The sequence below is a fragment of the Callorhinchus milii genome, unplaced genomic scaffold (assembly GCF_018977255.1).
Source record: "Callorhinchus milii isolate IMCB2004 unplaced genomic scaffold, IMCB_Cmil_1.0 Scaffold6, whole genome shotgun sequence".
Taxonomy (NCBI): Eukaryota; Metazoa; Chordata; class Chondrichthyes; order Chimaeriformes; family Callorhinchidae; genus Callorhinchus; species Callorhinchus milii.
The window spans coordinates 30,308,886-30,326,031 of NW_024704747.1; the positions used below are offsets into that span (position 1 = coordinate 30,308,886).

At 37.8% G+C, this 17,146-nt stretch overlaps 2 protein-coding genes across 2 annotated transcripts in view; one reads left to right on the forward strand and one right to left on the reverse strand.

Moving 5' to 3' along the window:
• Window positions 1-7,262, forward strand: part of LOC103176367 (potassium voltage-gated channel subfamily H member 7) — a 107,224-nt gene extending 99,962 nt beyond the window's left edge. The window contains exons 12-17 of the mRNA XM_007889842.2: window positions 1,082-1,287; window positions 2,590-2,689; window positions 3,369-3,638; window positions 4,196-4,379; window positions 4,616-4,808; window positions 5,033-7,262. Of these exons, the coding sequence (XP_007888033.2) occupies window positions 1,082-1,287; window positions 2,590-2,689; window positions 3,369-3,638; window positions 4,196-4,379; window positions 4,616-4,808; window positions 5,033-5,302 (1,223 nt within the window). The 3' untranslated portion in view covers window positions 5,303-7,262. The remainder of the gene's footprint in view (window positions 1-1,081; window positions 1,288-2,589; window positions 2,690-3,368; window positions 3,639-4,195; window positions 4,380-4,615; window positions 4,809-5,032) is intronic.
• A 1,304-nt stretch (window positions 7,263-8,566) lies between these two features.
• gca (grancalcin) lies at window positions 8,567-12,282 on the reverse strand (the record flags this gene model as incomplete). The annotated part of the gene is given in 6 exon segments (NM_001292737.1): window positions 8,567-9,119; window positions 9,510-9,568; window positions 10,014-10,127; window positions 10,425-10,572; window positions 11,252-11,295; window positions 12,213-12,282. Coding segments are annotated over 6 exon segments (462 nt in total), but the record flags the coding sequence as incomplete, so codon positions are not given.
• Window positions 12,283-17,146: the final 4,864 nt, after the last annotated feature.

Here is a 17,146-nt window from a genome sequence, read left to right on the forward strand (position 1 = left end):
AAGATGGGGAAGGAAGGGGCAAGGCGGAGGGATAGAGCGAGAGGGTTCCAGAGTTTCGGGGCGTAGAGGTTGAAAGCACAGCCACCGAATAAGAATATTATCGTAAAAAAAATCACGCTGTTAGATTTACATACTGTAGACTAGATTGGGAATCCTCGTGCTAATAGTTAGCTCTAAACACAGTGGCCTTAATAGCTGATTGAATGGGCTGATAAGTGAACATTTGAAACCCAAGAGTAAGTGTTCAGCTACTCCTGTAATAGCTCAATGTGGTGTCTTTTAAAAAGTACTTTGCACTTGTCAGCAAAGATCTATTGTCGCACTTTCTCGCAGTTTAACCTTCAGGCTCAGGTGCCACATTACAAAATTAAACTAACATTCATCAAAGTGTGATAGTACTTGGCTTTTCAGGTTATTGACAAATCCTTTGTATAATTAGGTTATTTCTCACTGTCTGGGCTGATATTGAGCAGGTGTTCAAAGCTAAATCTTACTAAAACTACTCATTTTTCACGAGATAAATGGCCTTCAGAGTAAATCTTGACATAATAGGGCCACTCAGCAGTGAATCTATTGCACATCTTTCTCTCGCCGTGTTGTTATAATACATTTCTGAAGGTCAATAATGTTCCTTTTCGACTATAACATAGAAATTAGCTTTGTTGTGTCATTCAAATATCCTGCCCACAGTATGTATACTGTTATATTACTGTGACTATACTATGTTTACAACAACAACTTGTGTTTATATAGTGCCCTTCACACGGGGTAGTGTCCCGGAGCTCTTGATAGCGTCGGAGTCTAACCCTCAATCCACAACTGGAGTTGGTCGCTCAATCCACGACTGTTTGTGGGACAGACGCTGCTGTACGCAATTGGCCGCCGTGTTTCACCCACAAAATACACAGTCCATTCACTTTACAGTGTATCACGTGAAGCGCTTTGAGACGTCTCGAAGACGTGATGAGGCGCTGTATCAAGTGCCAGGATTATTATTGTTATTACTATTAACCATTCAACAAAACATGCTGTATATCAAAAGAAGTTTTGATTTTAAAACAAATGTCTGTTTTGTGTCCAGGCAAAAACGATATCTTTGGTGAAATGATTCATCTTTATGCCAAACCCGGAAAATCGAATGCAGATGTGCGTGCCCTGACTTACTGCGACTTGCATAAGATCCAGCGGGAAGACCTCTTAGAAGTCCTGGATATGTATCCGGAATTTTCCGACTACTTTTTAACCAACTTAGAACTCACGTTCAATCTAAGAGATGATGAGTCAAAGGTAAGGATGGCTTCACTGAGTTTCTTATTTGTAGCTCTCAGTTATTTGTCGCAACGGAAGAGAACGCAAATCAAAATAAAGGAGATATTCCCGTATTGGGGAGAAATCAAATGTGACCTATGAGATTGCTGTGGATGTTCAATCATTGTCGTCAGAGTTGTTCATCAGGAAGCTCTCTATGGATTTTATCCTCTTTGTGCTATTACCATCTAAACTTTTCATAAAGTCTATTCTGATGTATTTTACAGCATTTTCTTTGAATTCAGTTTAGCGTCTTCCCTGTTCGGAGGACGTCCCAAAGTGCTTCACAAGATTTATTGCAAAGTGGAGCGACTGTGTGTTTTGTGGGTGGGTGAACGTTGCAGCCAATTTGCACTACAGCAAGATCCGCAAACAGGGGTGAAGTGAATGATCAATTTTACACGGTTCAATGTCACACCACCTGAGCCATCAGAGGAGCTAAGCTTTGTTCTGTAAATGAATATGCATCACAATGATGCTGTATGATACCAGTGGACATGTACTTATCATCAGATATAATTCATGCAGTGATGGAGGTGCAGTTTTTAAACATCCATTTGAGATTCTGTACTTGTGATATCAATCTTGCTGGTCGCTACACAAAGCTGCGTTGCCAGTGGGACTTGGGGAAGGAATGTACATGTAGATGTAACTAAAAGGCACTTGTTATTCTATTTATCCAACAACTCATAGATGTTACATCGAGTCTTGTAAATGTGTCTCTCGTGCATCTGACTGTTGTGACAAAAATAAGATGAGGAAGTGACCTCAACTCTGGGGCAAAGAATAACTTCCCAACAGACAGGTATAAGTCATGAAGAAGCCATCTTCCAAGTAATACTTTCAGGAAACCTGTGTCTCACTGTGTAGCCGTCATTGTGTTTGGAAAATTCTATACCTTACTGTGCACAAAGGGTCTCTGATATTAAGTGGGAGGTGAAGGGTTGGCAGTCAAGTGATGATTGGTTGGCAGTCACGTTTCACCCACAAAATATATACAGTCAATCCATTTTACAGTGTATTCTGTGAAGCTCTTTGAGACGCCTTGCAGACGTGATATTGCAAGGAATATTATTATTATAATGCTGTTATATTACAATGGAATAGGTAACACATTTACATAGTGTTGTTTGGTGTTCCTCCTTTTGACAATTAATACATTATTCAGTTTGGGTTTTTTTGTGTTCTTTCAACCTTTGCTCCAGAAAACAATGAGTTTTTGTATTCATTTATAATGAATAATGTTTATCTGAAGTCACCCACTGCTCCCTGACAATCTAGGCAGATCTGCTGCTCACAGCACAGACAAGTGATGATTCAGATTCAGACAATCCTAGACCTCCAAGAAGAAAACTTTCCTTTAAGAAAACAACAGACAAAGGTAACTTATCTCTCGTGATACAACAACTACTACATGTAGCGTTTCGGGGCGGAGTCTGACCCCAAGCCAGGGGGAGAGGAAGGGGGGAGGTGACCGTAAGCACGATCAAAACGTAAGGTCTTCAGGTGGTATTTGAAAGTGGGGAGGAAGGGGGCGAGGCAGAGGATTGAGAGAGAGTTTCAGGGCGTAGTGGCTGATGGCACGGCTACTAATGATGGAGCGGAGGGGACGAGGGGCAAACAGGAGGCCAGAGCCAGCCGAGCGGAGGTAGTGAGTGGTGGAGTAGGGGGTAAGCAAATCGAGAGGTAATTATACAGTAGAATTATAGGTGATTATACAATGTGGGCCTTGAAATCTGAATCAAATACAAGCAAGGAATTTCAATTTAAACATTATAATTCAATGCTGTTCATCCTGCCGGAGTTTATCTATTGTTGGAGAAATGAGTTGCTTGTTTAGTCACGATTTCCATTTTGATTGTGATACTGTACAGACAATGACTACACCTTTATCATGGGATTAAATCTTATTGTCCACTATCTACATATTGAAGGCGATGTATAAAGGTTAAGGTTAGTTTGGGATGTATTAGAAACAATGTGTGGGCTAAATATTTGGTTGATTTTCCAAGCTGAGACCAGTGAGCCTTGTTGTATTAATACTGTATTTGCTGTCACAGATGATGAGGAAAAAGACAACTCCAGGAACCGTGGAGCATCGCAAGAGAACTCAAGAGGCAACCGCAAACAATTTCATTCCAAAAAGCGGGATTCGGAAGAGAAACAAAGTGTTTCCTCATCACTCTCTGGCTCAGTGGACGAGGAGAAGAAACCGCTATGTTCTGGTATATTGGACTATCCCACAGAGATAGAGCAGAGCTGTAGGCTGGTGTTTGCAGAAGGACCCGAACTACAAAATAGAAAAACTGAAAGGAGAGGTAGGTTACCAGGTGAGATACATGATTCAGGAAACCTGCCGTCAGTCAGTATCATCCTCGAGGCTGAATATTACACAGTAGTCCATATTGCATCATATATGACTAAAGATGTCATGCAATTAGCTTCCTGGGAAAACCAATCTTTTTAAAAAAAAGTCAAACAGAACAAAACAGTGGTCACCTGTTTCCCCAAGTGTGCGGTTCTCAGGACTGTGTTCTCACCACAAGCCTCTCTCAATCTTATGGGAGGAATTTAGTTATAACATATTTAGTCTATACATTAATTGGGATGCTGAGAAATGCACACATTAAAGGCTACAGGTCTTAAAATAGATAACATGTGGATAAATAATGATCTGTGTTATCGAATGTTTATGTGCTTATTTGAAAGCACAATGCATTTATGAAAACCATCAAATTCCAGTGGAATTCAACTTGGAATAAAGAAACTCTGGGTGAAAATGCAGTGTTTCAATAACAGATCTGAAGTGATGATTACCACATAGAATGTGGTTTGACCCATTGCATTTTTGTACCGGATTGTGATAACAGAAAATGTGTTGTTTTAGGGATCTTTTCAGATGTCAGTGATGGACTGAAAGAGTGGGAGAGCGGGAAGCCAGCCGAATACCCTGATATGTCCACACAGTCAGCCTCTTCTCACGCAGCACGGGGTGTCTCGGAGACGGAGAGTGATATAACCTATGGAGATGTGGAGCACAGACTAGATGTACTTCAGGAACAACTCAACAGGTATATCCATCCCACGAATGGGAAAAGGCACGTTGAGGAACAAGGTTCCAGTGGGTACATAATAATAACAATAATACCTGCCTTATCACATCGTTGAGACGTCCCAAAATGCTTCACAGAATACACTGTGAAGTGGATTGACTGTGTATTTCGTGGACAAAACGCGGCAACAAATAATTGGTGTAGAGTATATAAAACAGTGACAATTGAATGTGAATCTTCCCCAATGTTTCTAGGCTGGAAACGCAAATGACGACTGATATCCACACCATCTTGCAGTTGCTGCAAAGGCATTCCCTGTCGGGACCTCCTGCTTACAGCACGGTAACAGCCACAACAGACTACCGCAGACCAAACACCAGGGTCATCCAAACAATTCAACCAGTAACTTCGAGAACCACAGATCACTGCTTCACATCAACACCACAGGTAAAGAGACATCATTGTGCCTAGTCCTGGACAAACCTTCTTTAAACCCGGCGGTGATGTACTCGATCTAGTCAACAGAGGCAAAATGGAGACATTCTGATGAACCACCTCACTAGTTTCAGCCTAGAATCTGCCGGATTATTTACTGAAATCTCATTCATACTAAACCCATCTCTTTCCAAAAATCCTACTCCAGATTTCTGCTTCCTTTTTTCCCCTTTTAGAATCCACAATTTTTAGACTTTGAAAAACCCAACCTGAAATCCAAAGAATCACTTTCCAGTGGGGTTCACCCGAACACAGCGTCAGAAGACAATTTCGCCAGCTTTTTGGACCAGGAACAAGAACAGAAATCACGGTTCCAACAACAAGAACAATCCAAATCTTACCTGCATCCAACCAGATATCCTTCCCTCCCAAGCTCTTCAGTGAGCACCATGGGACAGCTGGGTATCCACAGACATTTGTCTGATCCTGGGCTTCCTGGCAAATAGCCAATTGATCCTGTTGCGGTTCAGTAGATTTTCTGCTTTCAGTAGCTTTACGAATAGCATCCTCCATATTTGACTCAGGGGTCTACAATGATACTGTCCATATGCAAAAGCACTGTAGATTCACATCAGCTCTGAGCTCACAATGTTTGAAGTTCCTCTTTGATGAAAATGAAAGCTTCGTTAAGAATAGAGTATGTTTAAAAACGTCACACTGCCAGTAATCTAAGGCACCTTAATTGATAGTAAACCTTTAAAAAAATGCATGCTGTTACATTTGGTTTCTGTGTTGCATGAATTTAGTTTGAATTCATGGGGGATTGGGGTGGGTGGGAGAGAGAGAGAGAGAAAATGGTGACTGTCCACCCAAGTCTGGTCAGATGGAGGCTGGCAGTTCTGGTCTGAACTAGATATAATTACTTGAACTAAACAGCTATTGCAAGCACATTGAGCACAAGGCTCTTCTAATAAGCAGGAACTGTACATTTTGTGCTTAAAATAGCAGCTTGACCATTCACTAATCTTACTTTCTCACTTTTTTTTATTTTTCCTCCAATACTTGCTATTCTATGAAGGGATGGGAAAATACAATTGAATCTTCATAATGAAGAACAATGAAAATCTGAACTGCATTACGGAAATATAGTAATATAGTTGTGGCCTGAAATACAAATGTTCAACTCATCTCTCGACTTCAGAGTGAGTTGACAGGCTCACTTTAACACTGTTTATTGAACGTCCGTAAGTCTAAAATGCAATATGCATTTTTGTGTATCTGGCACTCGGCTCACATGGTAACATTTCTGTGCTTATTAAGTCCACACCTGATGCATATTCACAATTCCTTAATTCAATTGACGAGACATTGAGTGAGGCAATTTAATTAATTTAACCGGATTCAAATGAATTTGTTCTTTCAAATTCAGTTTTCAATTAATACCATTTAGTCTTAGGAACATTGACGGATAGGAGAGGCACATTTCTTTTTGATTTCAAAAGGCCAAGTTTAAAATGATGGAAAATACAAAACACTCCATAAATCTATTAACATATCGAAACCATTAATTGAGGTGTACGTAAAACATGGGCCAGTCTTGAAATTATTGCTACAAGCCAACAAAAAAGAAAAACAGCTTTTTCATAGATCATTATTCAAACATCCAAAGCAATTTGACTAGACCATACTTAACCTTAAACATAAACTAAATAAAAGTGCATCCCAGTGCCGAAATTGCATCAAGTTAAATAATGTTCTAATCCCCATATATTTTCATTGGCTGTTAACATAAATACAGTGCTAATGTGTAAGCGGTCACTGTGTAGTTGTGAATACAATACAATACAAAATGGATAACTGAGGAGTACAGAATCATATACGGTATAAGACCTGACAATACACTCTGAATCAATTCATTTTGCGAATTTGTTCATAATACTAGTATAATTGTCCAGAATGTTTAGATTTAAATGATGTTTCAATGCTACATCTAGTACATTTGAGGACATTTATCAGTATTGAGGGCGCTCTATTATTCCACATAATAAATGAGTAAGTAACTTACTTTTATATTTTATCACAAAACAGTGTCTGCAGTATATGAGCCACTGTAGTTAAAGGTGTTTACATACTCATGAAAAACATATATAGCAAACCTTTTATCATTGCCCATTGTATCAAACACGATTGCATCATTTGCATGTGGCATCATAATGAAATTAATGCACGACTCTTCTCATTCACCAAACAGGTTTTGCTAAATGCTTTTTGTGAAAATAGAGCCTCTTAATTTAGGAACCCAAAGCAGTAAAGACCATTTTGATTTCACACACCAGCTGAACACAAATGTTAAATAGACAGGATCTTTGAGTTTTACACCATGTGCAGATTGCCATCTTAAACCTTTCTTGCAATCTTTTAAGGACCTTTCTCAATTGGTCTGCTCGACTACATTTCCCCCACAAAATACACAATCACTACATTTTAAAGTATATTCTGTGAAGCGCTTTAAGACGTCTCAAGGATGTGATAAGTCGCTATATCAAATGCAAGGATTATTAATGGCTTGCTACCATGTGATCCCAACCAGATGTACTCAAATTTGTACTGCAGATTTGTCATTTTTTGTGACATGTTCATAAAATATTTTGTGAAGGAACAATATCCCCGATCTGCATTATTTTATTTTACTTATTTTATTTTGGAGTGAAAAACTATTTAATGCAAAATGTGTCGCTTGTTGCTTGTTTCTTGCTGTAAAACAGTCAAACTTTCAATTTGCACAATTTCAATTTTTACTCGGAAATTTTTGCAAATATTGTAAATAATCATACGTTGATGAAATATAATAGTGCAGAAAGGAATGACATTTGGTTGTGGGGGGGGGGGGCGGCGGGGGGGGGGGGGGGAGAATAGTTTGATACCATACACAAGAATTAGAAGATGTAGAATGTTTGTAAAAAAAACAAAAAATAAAAAAAATTGCTACAGCAAGAACCAGAGTCCAGTTCTTGAAAGCATCCGTACAAGTAGGCATTACGTTGTTCTTGTTGGTAATATAAGAGCTTAACAGGTATGGTTGTCTTTTAAATATGCCTTTGTCGAAAATACTGGACTGTATATTTTAGCACAAAATTTCATACCGGTATAGTTTTAGACAGTTTCCAAACACTCACGTTTACTGTAAGACAAAAAAGTGCAAAGTGATGTTCTCTCAAACGTTCATAACTTGGGCTTTTTGCGCGTTAGCAAAATGCCCCTTTCATCTTCTGGTATTTATAAAATGGAAAATTCAACCTTCTGACAATTTTGTTCTGTGAAGTGTAAACGCATAACTATTTTTAAGCGTTTATAAAGCCACCCACTGTATACTAGGTTTTGTACAATGTAACACTATATACTATGCTTATTTTTGAATGTTTCCGGTTTGTTCACAGCTATACAATGTGCATCAATACCATTTGGAAAAATGACCTTTTATTATGTTAATGCTACAAATAAATGACATGAGTACAGATGAATGACAAGTTATAGATATATTTTTTAAAGATGAGAATCACTATTGTGTGGGAATTTATTTCGCTTAACGTAAGCTGTGAACCCAGAAAAATAATTGTGAGGTTAAAATGGTTGTCAACCCAAACACTAGGATGTTTATCTGATGTGTGATCCTGAGAGGGCAGCACGACGGGGATAAGGGGTACATTGTTTGCAGTTCATACCGCAAATTTCTCTTGAAGACAAAAATACACCTGGATCTGAATATTTGTAATTTTATTTTATTGCAATGACAATGTATCCAGCATTAACTAGAAAGGAAAAGATTCTCATTACATGGTGAAAAAGCAGTATGAAAATGTGGAAAAAATATAAAATTGATTTTTTAAAAAAACTGCAAATGGAAGTGCCAGTCAAATGCAAAGTGACGTTTTGTTCACAAAATTGATTCATATTAATTTGGTTACATCATACACTACAGTAATAGTTGGCATCTAAAAACCTAAAACGTTTGTAATAAACTACACAAAATTCCTAGAGGTGCAACAGCAGCAAAGCTATTTACCTGTAAACTAATATGGTGCAAGCTAGTAAAAGCAATTTGGCAAGTGACAGCATAACAAATTGTGTACACATCATAAAATCCCACTTCCTTTTTTATTTTACATAAAAAAAGAAAAATGTACAAAACGACTAAACGAGTATGCAGTTTGAGCAGGTTCCGTCTCTCCTCAGAGCAATATAAATCACTGGTTTCAATCCATCATCAGTCTCTGAATAGCGGCTGCCACTTGGTGCTTAAATGGACATGGTGCATTGGATAAACTACAACAGGGAAACAGGATAAAACAATTAACACTCTACACAAACAATTACTTTAGCAGTAAGGCTACTTTGAAAACCAGCAAAATAGATCATGTTATACTAATTTAGATAATTTCTGTTTATAGTATGATTATGTTCTAAACTTTTATATGACTCTTGGGAAACAGTCAAACTTGCTTTTGTAACAGTTTTATGAAATATATTGGTAAAATATATAGAGATGTTCATAATGCTGTGTTAGATTTAGTCCTGCGACAAAACTTCAAAGAAATTAACATTAGAACTGGTGCCAACTTTGTTAACCCACCCATTTCTAGCTTGCATAACCCATTCAGTTTAGAAACAGATGTATTGCAATAAAACTTCAACGTTAGACTTCAGTTTACTTACATCATCATAGCCAAAATTCACATAGCCTTGCTGCAGACTGTCTCTTCGTCTGAAAGCATCTGTAACAAAGAAAATGTTTAATTTCTAATAAAACAAACATTTTCTACTTGGGTTGAAGAAAACGACCCGTTGACACATGCGCACTTCTGAATTGCATTGAATCATGAGAAAGGTTGTTGGTGATCCATGCACACAAGAACTTAATTGCCCGCAAACCAATGCTTGAGCATTCAGCGACAGGTCAAGATGCTTTGAATCACAGGAAACCCAGTCTTGACCCATCACCGCATGCTCACTTACTGCACTGAATTACACATGCAGTGTAGCTTGATTAAACACGCCTAACACAAGTTTGCCTGCAACTCTGATTTGCGCAAGTGTTATGGTCCTGACTGATACGACTTGAGTTTTACCCTATTAGTAAAATGTCAACTTCTGCAACTGCCATTAAAAATTACAATTAGAACCAAGTATTTCTAGAAAGATACAAACAGTAAAACATACCTGTAACTGCTCTTAATTTCACACAGCAGGCAACATAGTCATCAAAATAAGTCTTTCCGTCCTTGCAGTAGCGTTTTATAATCCCACTGATAGCTTGAGGACTTAGCCGGTATCCTAGCAAGCCCCAAAATAAACAGTTTTCAGTATGCAGCTGAGACTGGTCTCAATCATATAGAGCATTTCAGAGACTACAACAGTTACCACAGAAAATACACGTACATTAGATTTAGTTTATAGACGAAGATTTTGAAAAATAATTCTACTCAAGATGTTTGGATTAGTTTTAATATAAAGTTTATACTAGTAATTCATTTCTAAGTTTATGAACTTTTCTTCCCCCCCACCCCAATATTCTCTCTCTTTTCCATTTTAACATCCTGAATATTTAAGAAAGCCAACTGTTCCACTTACCCATTGATACGATCGCTTGGCCAAGCTCCAGAGGCTCCACAGTCCCACTCTTGTCCTGGTCGTACATCATGAAGTTCTGTTTCCAACCGTTCAACGCTACCCACAGCTCTTTGAACTCATTGAAGCCCATTTTCCCAGTCATATCTCTCTGAAATGCTCAGGTTAAGAATACTTTTTTGTTGCTTGTGTATAATTAACAGCTGCAATTATTTTCCCCAAATTTGTTTTCAGGCAGTGCAACACTAGATTGTGCACAATACTATATCTCCTAACCCAAGGTAATATGAATTTGAATCAACATAAGTAACTATTGGAAGTTTTTTAAATTAGTTTGCAAGTATGTGCCCATAAAATACCTCTATTGTTGTTTTCAGGTTCTATTTAAAAACATCTGCATAATATAAAATAGAATGGTATTTTAGATGAAAATCATTTCCAATATTTTCCTGCTCCTCCTAAAAATGTTCATTCTGATCGCTGATAACTCCATTGGATCCTTATTTGAACATTTTTTATTTTATCAACAGACAACATTCAATAACATTCCTAAACTAAAGATTGTAATTTGCTGGTTAGACCCCAGTAGTTACCCCAACCCAACACTATGGGCTCCCCCCAAGCTTTAGCTCTTGCCAACCTGTGCCTAATACTCTCCGGAATTAGGTAAGCAGGGTGGGCCCCTCCGAGAGAGAGAGAGAGAGCACATTCCATTCCAACAATCTATCTCTGGGATTTCCATGTGTAGGTGGGAAGCATGGAAATCTCAGTTTGGTTTGGATACTCATGTGTCTGACACCCGGCTGACAAAAAAAATACTATTAGGATACATCCAACATGGCGATCATGATTCTGCAGGTCTCTAAACTGAAAGCTGAAAAATAATGTCACAGAATTATTAAAAAAAACAATTAACAGCATGTAGAACATTCAAACAGTGATGCGCACTTTTCCAACCTAGTCAACAGATTTGGACACCCCAAGACTAGTAAATAGAATACAATCCTGGTCAAGCCAATGCTTTCAACTACATTGAAGTAAATTAATTCAGTTTGTAAAAGTATTAAAAAGTTATCGATTTTACTGTCAGTTCATAGTGTATAAAAGTTTACAAGGGATTGAAAAAGTAAATCCAGAACAATACTTTAGGATGCACAAGCCAGTAGAATAAGAGGACATAGATTTAGAATTATCAAGGGCAACTTCAGGACAGGTAACAGGAAGTTTTTGTTTCCTCGGAGGTAACAACTGGAACAGGTTGCCAGGGAGGGAGATTGAGGCCAAGACTCTGGACTCATTTAAAAAGCAGTTTGATGCCAAGATGGAAGTTCTGGAGGGAGGAGATCAGAGATCAGCCTTCTTCATCCTAATTCATCTGCTCATCTCAACATGTGTGGCTAAGTGTGGAGTATGATAGCTTTGGTAAGTTGTGTAATGACTTTAAAACTATTATTGCGCTGTGCACAATTGGCTGCTGCGTTTCGTCCACAAAATACAGTCAATTCACTTTACAGTATATCCTGTGAATTGCTTTGAGATGTCGTGACAATGTGATAAGACGCTATATCAAATGCAAGGATTATTACTAAAAAACAATCTTTCACCCGACATCTCAAACACTGAAGATCATCATCATAACCAGAGGTCCACCTCAAATGCATAAAACACAAAGCAGAACACGTTGCTCATAAACTAACGTGTTAAAAGTTCCATTGTACTTGGAAATAACTCATCCACAACATACCATTTAAACTAAGCACCTGCAAGACAAGTAATAGAAACTGTTCTTACGTTTGTATGTCCCATGTACCCCAGTCTGTGTTAAACACCTTTGCAGTTCTTCAGCATCCACCTCTCCATCCTGTAAAACAAATAACTCTGGTTTATTGGCATTGCATGAGAAATGGATTGAATACACAACTTACAGTGCAAAATATAAAAATGCAAACATTTAATTTTACAAAAGGGAAACAGATTTATAACTTTCTTAGTACTAACATCTCAACTCTGGCAAAATATTTAAGTAGCAATTAAAGCCATTAAAATTTCAATCTAGAAAATGTAAGTGGCATGTGTCACAACTTCAAATAAACAAAACACACTACGATCTTCCCGATTCAGTTAAGAAGTCTATCCAATCTGTAGGATTTGCTACACGAGGGCACGATTGAAAGATTCATATCCCTGGAAAGTATTGCATTGGAGAGTGTACTTCCTCTAGTTGCCAAAGTCTCCAGACCAAAGCTTAAGTGCATTTTAAAAATAGAATATTAAGTTTTAACTAAAAAATATTTGTACAAGGGGCCATCAATTGTGCTTATAACAGAAAAGCCAATATAGTATTTCCCTCTAAATATTGAAGGACTTCAGTTTAATGAATTCTGAACGCTTCATTCCCCTACAACAACTTCAGCTAAAAGTCGGTTACCCCTGTCCAGTGGAGTATATGCAAAGTGACATTTGCAACACTTCTCTTGAAGCAAACAAATTTACTTTTAAAGATAAACAAGTTCAAACGTAGCCTATACATGAAAATCACGTTGATCAGGTCCATGTAACCTTATCTCTAGTTGGCACGATAGCAAATTGTTGTATAGATTGTTCCACATTCCATCCCCAAGTATTTAGAAATGTTTTTAATAGTTGAAAAATGCTGTTTTGCGCGCACTTACCCCTCCTCCGGCTGTGGAACGACACGCAATGAAGTCAAACGATACTGTCTGCCACGCATCTGTTTGAGGCTGGAACATGGAGGGCAAGCGCAAGCTTTCCTCATTCCATGGGGTCCATAGCTTATTAATTGTGGGTAAAGCTAAACTTCAAATAGAACGAAACAACCAATGCAACTTCTGTTGGGTTGCGTTAAATAGGGTGGTGGTCTTACGTTAAACAGTGGTCATTAGCCAAAGGCAAAATGCCAAAAATCGCAAGGCAAGGAAAAGTGCGACTACGGAGCAGACAGATTATAGGGAATTCCCAGCTACAAATATGAATAAAAACAACCTGGATGTTCCTGTATATGCTGAGGAGCATCTTAGATTATTGTTGTACTGAACTATCTTTCACCTTTTAAAATGTAGCACTTGTGCAGGACACTAATGTGATGATTGGAACTAGAACATTTATTTTGAAATCAGTTCATGAATTGGTTTGAAAAATAACATCATTCATTGGGATGGGCAGAAATTGTGCTCTTACCAGTAAGCGGCACAAGTCAAACAATGTGTGTCAAAGTAGATTGCCCTACTTTATATATGTTGATTCACTTGACAACTGTGTGGCTTATCATGATGCCAAAAAAAAACTGCTGTTTGGGGGAACACAAGCCCACCAAAAAAGAATAGATCTGTTCTAAAGTTCACACACACTGAAAAAAAGTAAGGACATACCTGCCGACAGTCCCCAAAGCCAATATGATGCTAAAAACATACCTGTACCACACAAAAGCTTCAAATGACTTTCTTTTAACAAAAATAAATGAGCATGCTTTATTAGCAGTCTGTCACAGAAAGTCACTTTAGAGCATAGTTTTCTATGGGGTAGAGCGAGTGGTTGCTATTGAGCTTAACCACAGTATTTCTAGGCAAAACTATCACATTACCATTCAATCACAACATTACTCCGTCTCATCTCCGATATCATCTCAGAGTAGCCTAAGGAAAAGGGGAAGTTAAAAAAAAAACTTTAAAATCACAGCTTCACCTTTTGATGTTGAAAATGATCAGATTTCCATGTCTCATGTAAGCTACTAAATCTCAAAAGTCTGTGAAAGTTCGAAGGGGAGACAATTCTACAGTATGTCAAAGGAGCTACATGCTTAAATCTGGCCCAAGGCTTAAGATGAATAATATACCTGGAATGTTCAGCCTTGGCATTTCCAGCAACAGAACAACTTTTAGAAATCAAGATTTTATTTTTTTTAAAACTATAGATTAGTGCAGTGCAATACCAAATGCATGATGGAATAGTCTCAATTTGGAATCAGTTTCAAAATGATAGTCCTGGCAACAAGAGGTCAGGATAAGGCATGAAAATAGTTTAAATGGGGCCTGCCTGAATTACTAAACTTTTAGTAATATTACGGCACGTAGCTCCTTCTCAAAATAACCGAAAAAACTCACATGGTACTGTACACTTATTGGGTACAATTTCCATTTGAATACGTAGGTTACAGATATACAGGGAGTAAATCTGCCACCCCACAACTTTCAATTTTCTCCAGACAATAGACATTCCACATAATATCTGTGAAATCACTTTCATACTGGAGGAGCCATTTTCTCCACCAAACAGGCCTAACGGCTGAAGTCCTGGGTGAGGACAGGATTCCAGGTAGGACTAGTGGGAGAGACCATGGTTTAAAACAGAGGAAATCAACTTCTAATAACGCCAAAAAAGCATTAAAAAATATAGTGGACTATTCGGGAAACCTGCTCATTCATCTACTCCGTCAGCAACTCTCTACCGTTGAGAGGTCAGAGGTTTATAGCTAATACTAGCTCATACCCACCATGCCATATTTAAAAATATTACCAACATTGGAAATATAATTGGAAAAAAAACTCTGCATTATAGATTTATAGCAGAGAGCTAAGTAATGCTAATTTCACTATATTACTAAAAGCCACCCCTTCCTCCAAATTTTCCAGTGTAGTACTAGAGACCATTGCATTGTTGTAAGTATCAACCTTCGGATGTTAAATCAAACCAAGACCCAATCTACCTGTTCAGGTACACGTTAAAGATTCCACCCCCGGAGATCACTGCAATGTTGGAGGTACCATCCTTTGGATGATAAATCAAACAAGGTCCGCCTACCTGTTCAGGTTCACGTTAAAGATTCCATATTAGTATTTGAAAGAGAAGCTCTCGGAGTTCTGCCCAACAATCCAGATAAATTGGTTATTCACTTTATGGTGGTTTGTGCTCAAATTAGCTACTATGTTTGCCTACAAATAGTCACTACACCTCAGAATAATTTTCTGTGAATTCCTTTGAGACATTAGCATTCTAGATACTGCATCAAATCCAAGGATTATTTTCCCAAACTGTTATTTACGGGCAAATTGGAACAAAATTGTCTCAATTTCAAAGGCATACTTTGTTTGAATTATCCATTGTGTAACTGAACTAACTTTCACAAAACACAAGTGACATTTTTTTAAAAAAGTTTCCACTCATATTAAAATGCTACTTTTAGCAAGATTTTCTTGCTTCTACGTAATTTAGATAGCAATTCACTAATAAAACATGCCCTGACTCACCAATTCTAAGCGAAGAACATGAATACTATTCTGCACTAACTACAGTTCATTAAGTTTGACGCAAATATTTGTCACAAGTTTCAAAATGTCTCTACCCAATTCCAAAATATTTTCTGTTCCTCCGTCTATAGTTCTGAGTTTACCTCCATTTCTGTGCCTTTTATCTTCTTCCCCTTCCCCATTATTCTTTGAAGTCAGGTACTGTGCATAAAGTCAGTGAATGCAGGTAGGCAGGCCAAGGCTCGAATCAGGATTCAATGGCAACTCCATCTAGGAGTTTGTAAGATCTTAGTTCTTTCCTAATTTTACCACAAAGAGATTTAAAAAACACCTGTAAGGCATTTCTTGCTAAAATATCTTGTTAATTAAGTGAGGGATAAAATACTGCTGAAAAGTGTTGTGTGATACAACTTAAGCAATAAATTCTGGAGAAAGGCTGTTAATTGAAGTTTTATGCTCAAGGTGAGGAACAAATGTTGACTTGATTATTTTTCCACTCACACCAAATGGTAGCAGCATGTTAAATATAGTTTATAGGTTCAACACATCTTCCCAGATTAGATATAATTCTACCTATACTACCTCAGAGGACTGTGTACATAATCAACACTGACATTTATTCAGAAGGTGTGCCTCTATATCAGTACGTATTGCTCCCAATGAGGATTTTTTTTAACAGATTGCCAAAATAAAATTTAAGTGAGTCAATCAACAGTAAATGTGATATGCTATTGACTTACAAATCGAATGAATCAGTCATATAAAAGGATAGGATGCATCTATCAATCGACAAAACAAAAGAGTAAATCTTTAAAGCACACAACAGCTTGTCTACCCATAAAGGTTCACTTACTTTCAACTAGTGAGAAGGGAAATGCTTCTCTGAAACAGACATAGCTTTCTTTGCAACTCCAGTCTTGTTTACATTGCCACATTAGTATTCTCACTATAAATATTACACCATCTGAATATAACCATTCCTGAAGTTGTCTGACTCCCTCTTCTACATTTCCCAAGTTGCTGGTTGCTTTCTGGTCCCTTGCTCAAAAAGTCACTATTCCCTCCCGACAGTGAGTACTATAAGGGATGGGGGAAGGGAGAAAAGGGGAGGCAAGCATCATAGTTAATCCAACCTTCACAGTACAACTACATATGTGCACCATATAATGGAGGAAACATTGGATAGCAGTCAAAAATTATGGCCAAATTTCTCTTCCACATGGGGCACTAACATTAATTGTTCCCCAGCTGGCATTAGCTGACTTGGCATAGAACGGAATTGAACCTGGAGCATTTCCCAGTCTGTATGGTTTTGATACAATCACTGATAATCTGAAAGTGCAAATATTAAAATTTTGTTTCTTTGTAGAGGGAAAAATATCAAGAACAAATGGTTTATATGACCAACGCAAATTGTCTGTTTTTTGTAAACCACTGGCCACAATATTTGTTCTTTACTAA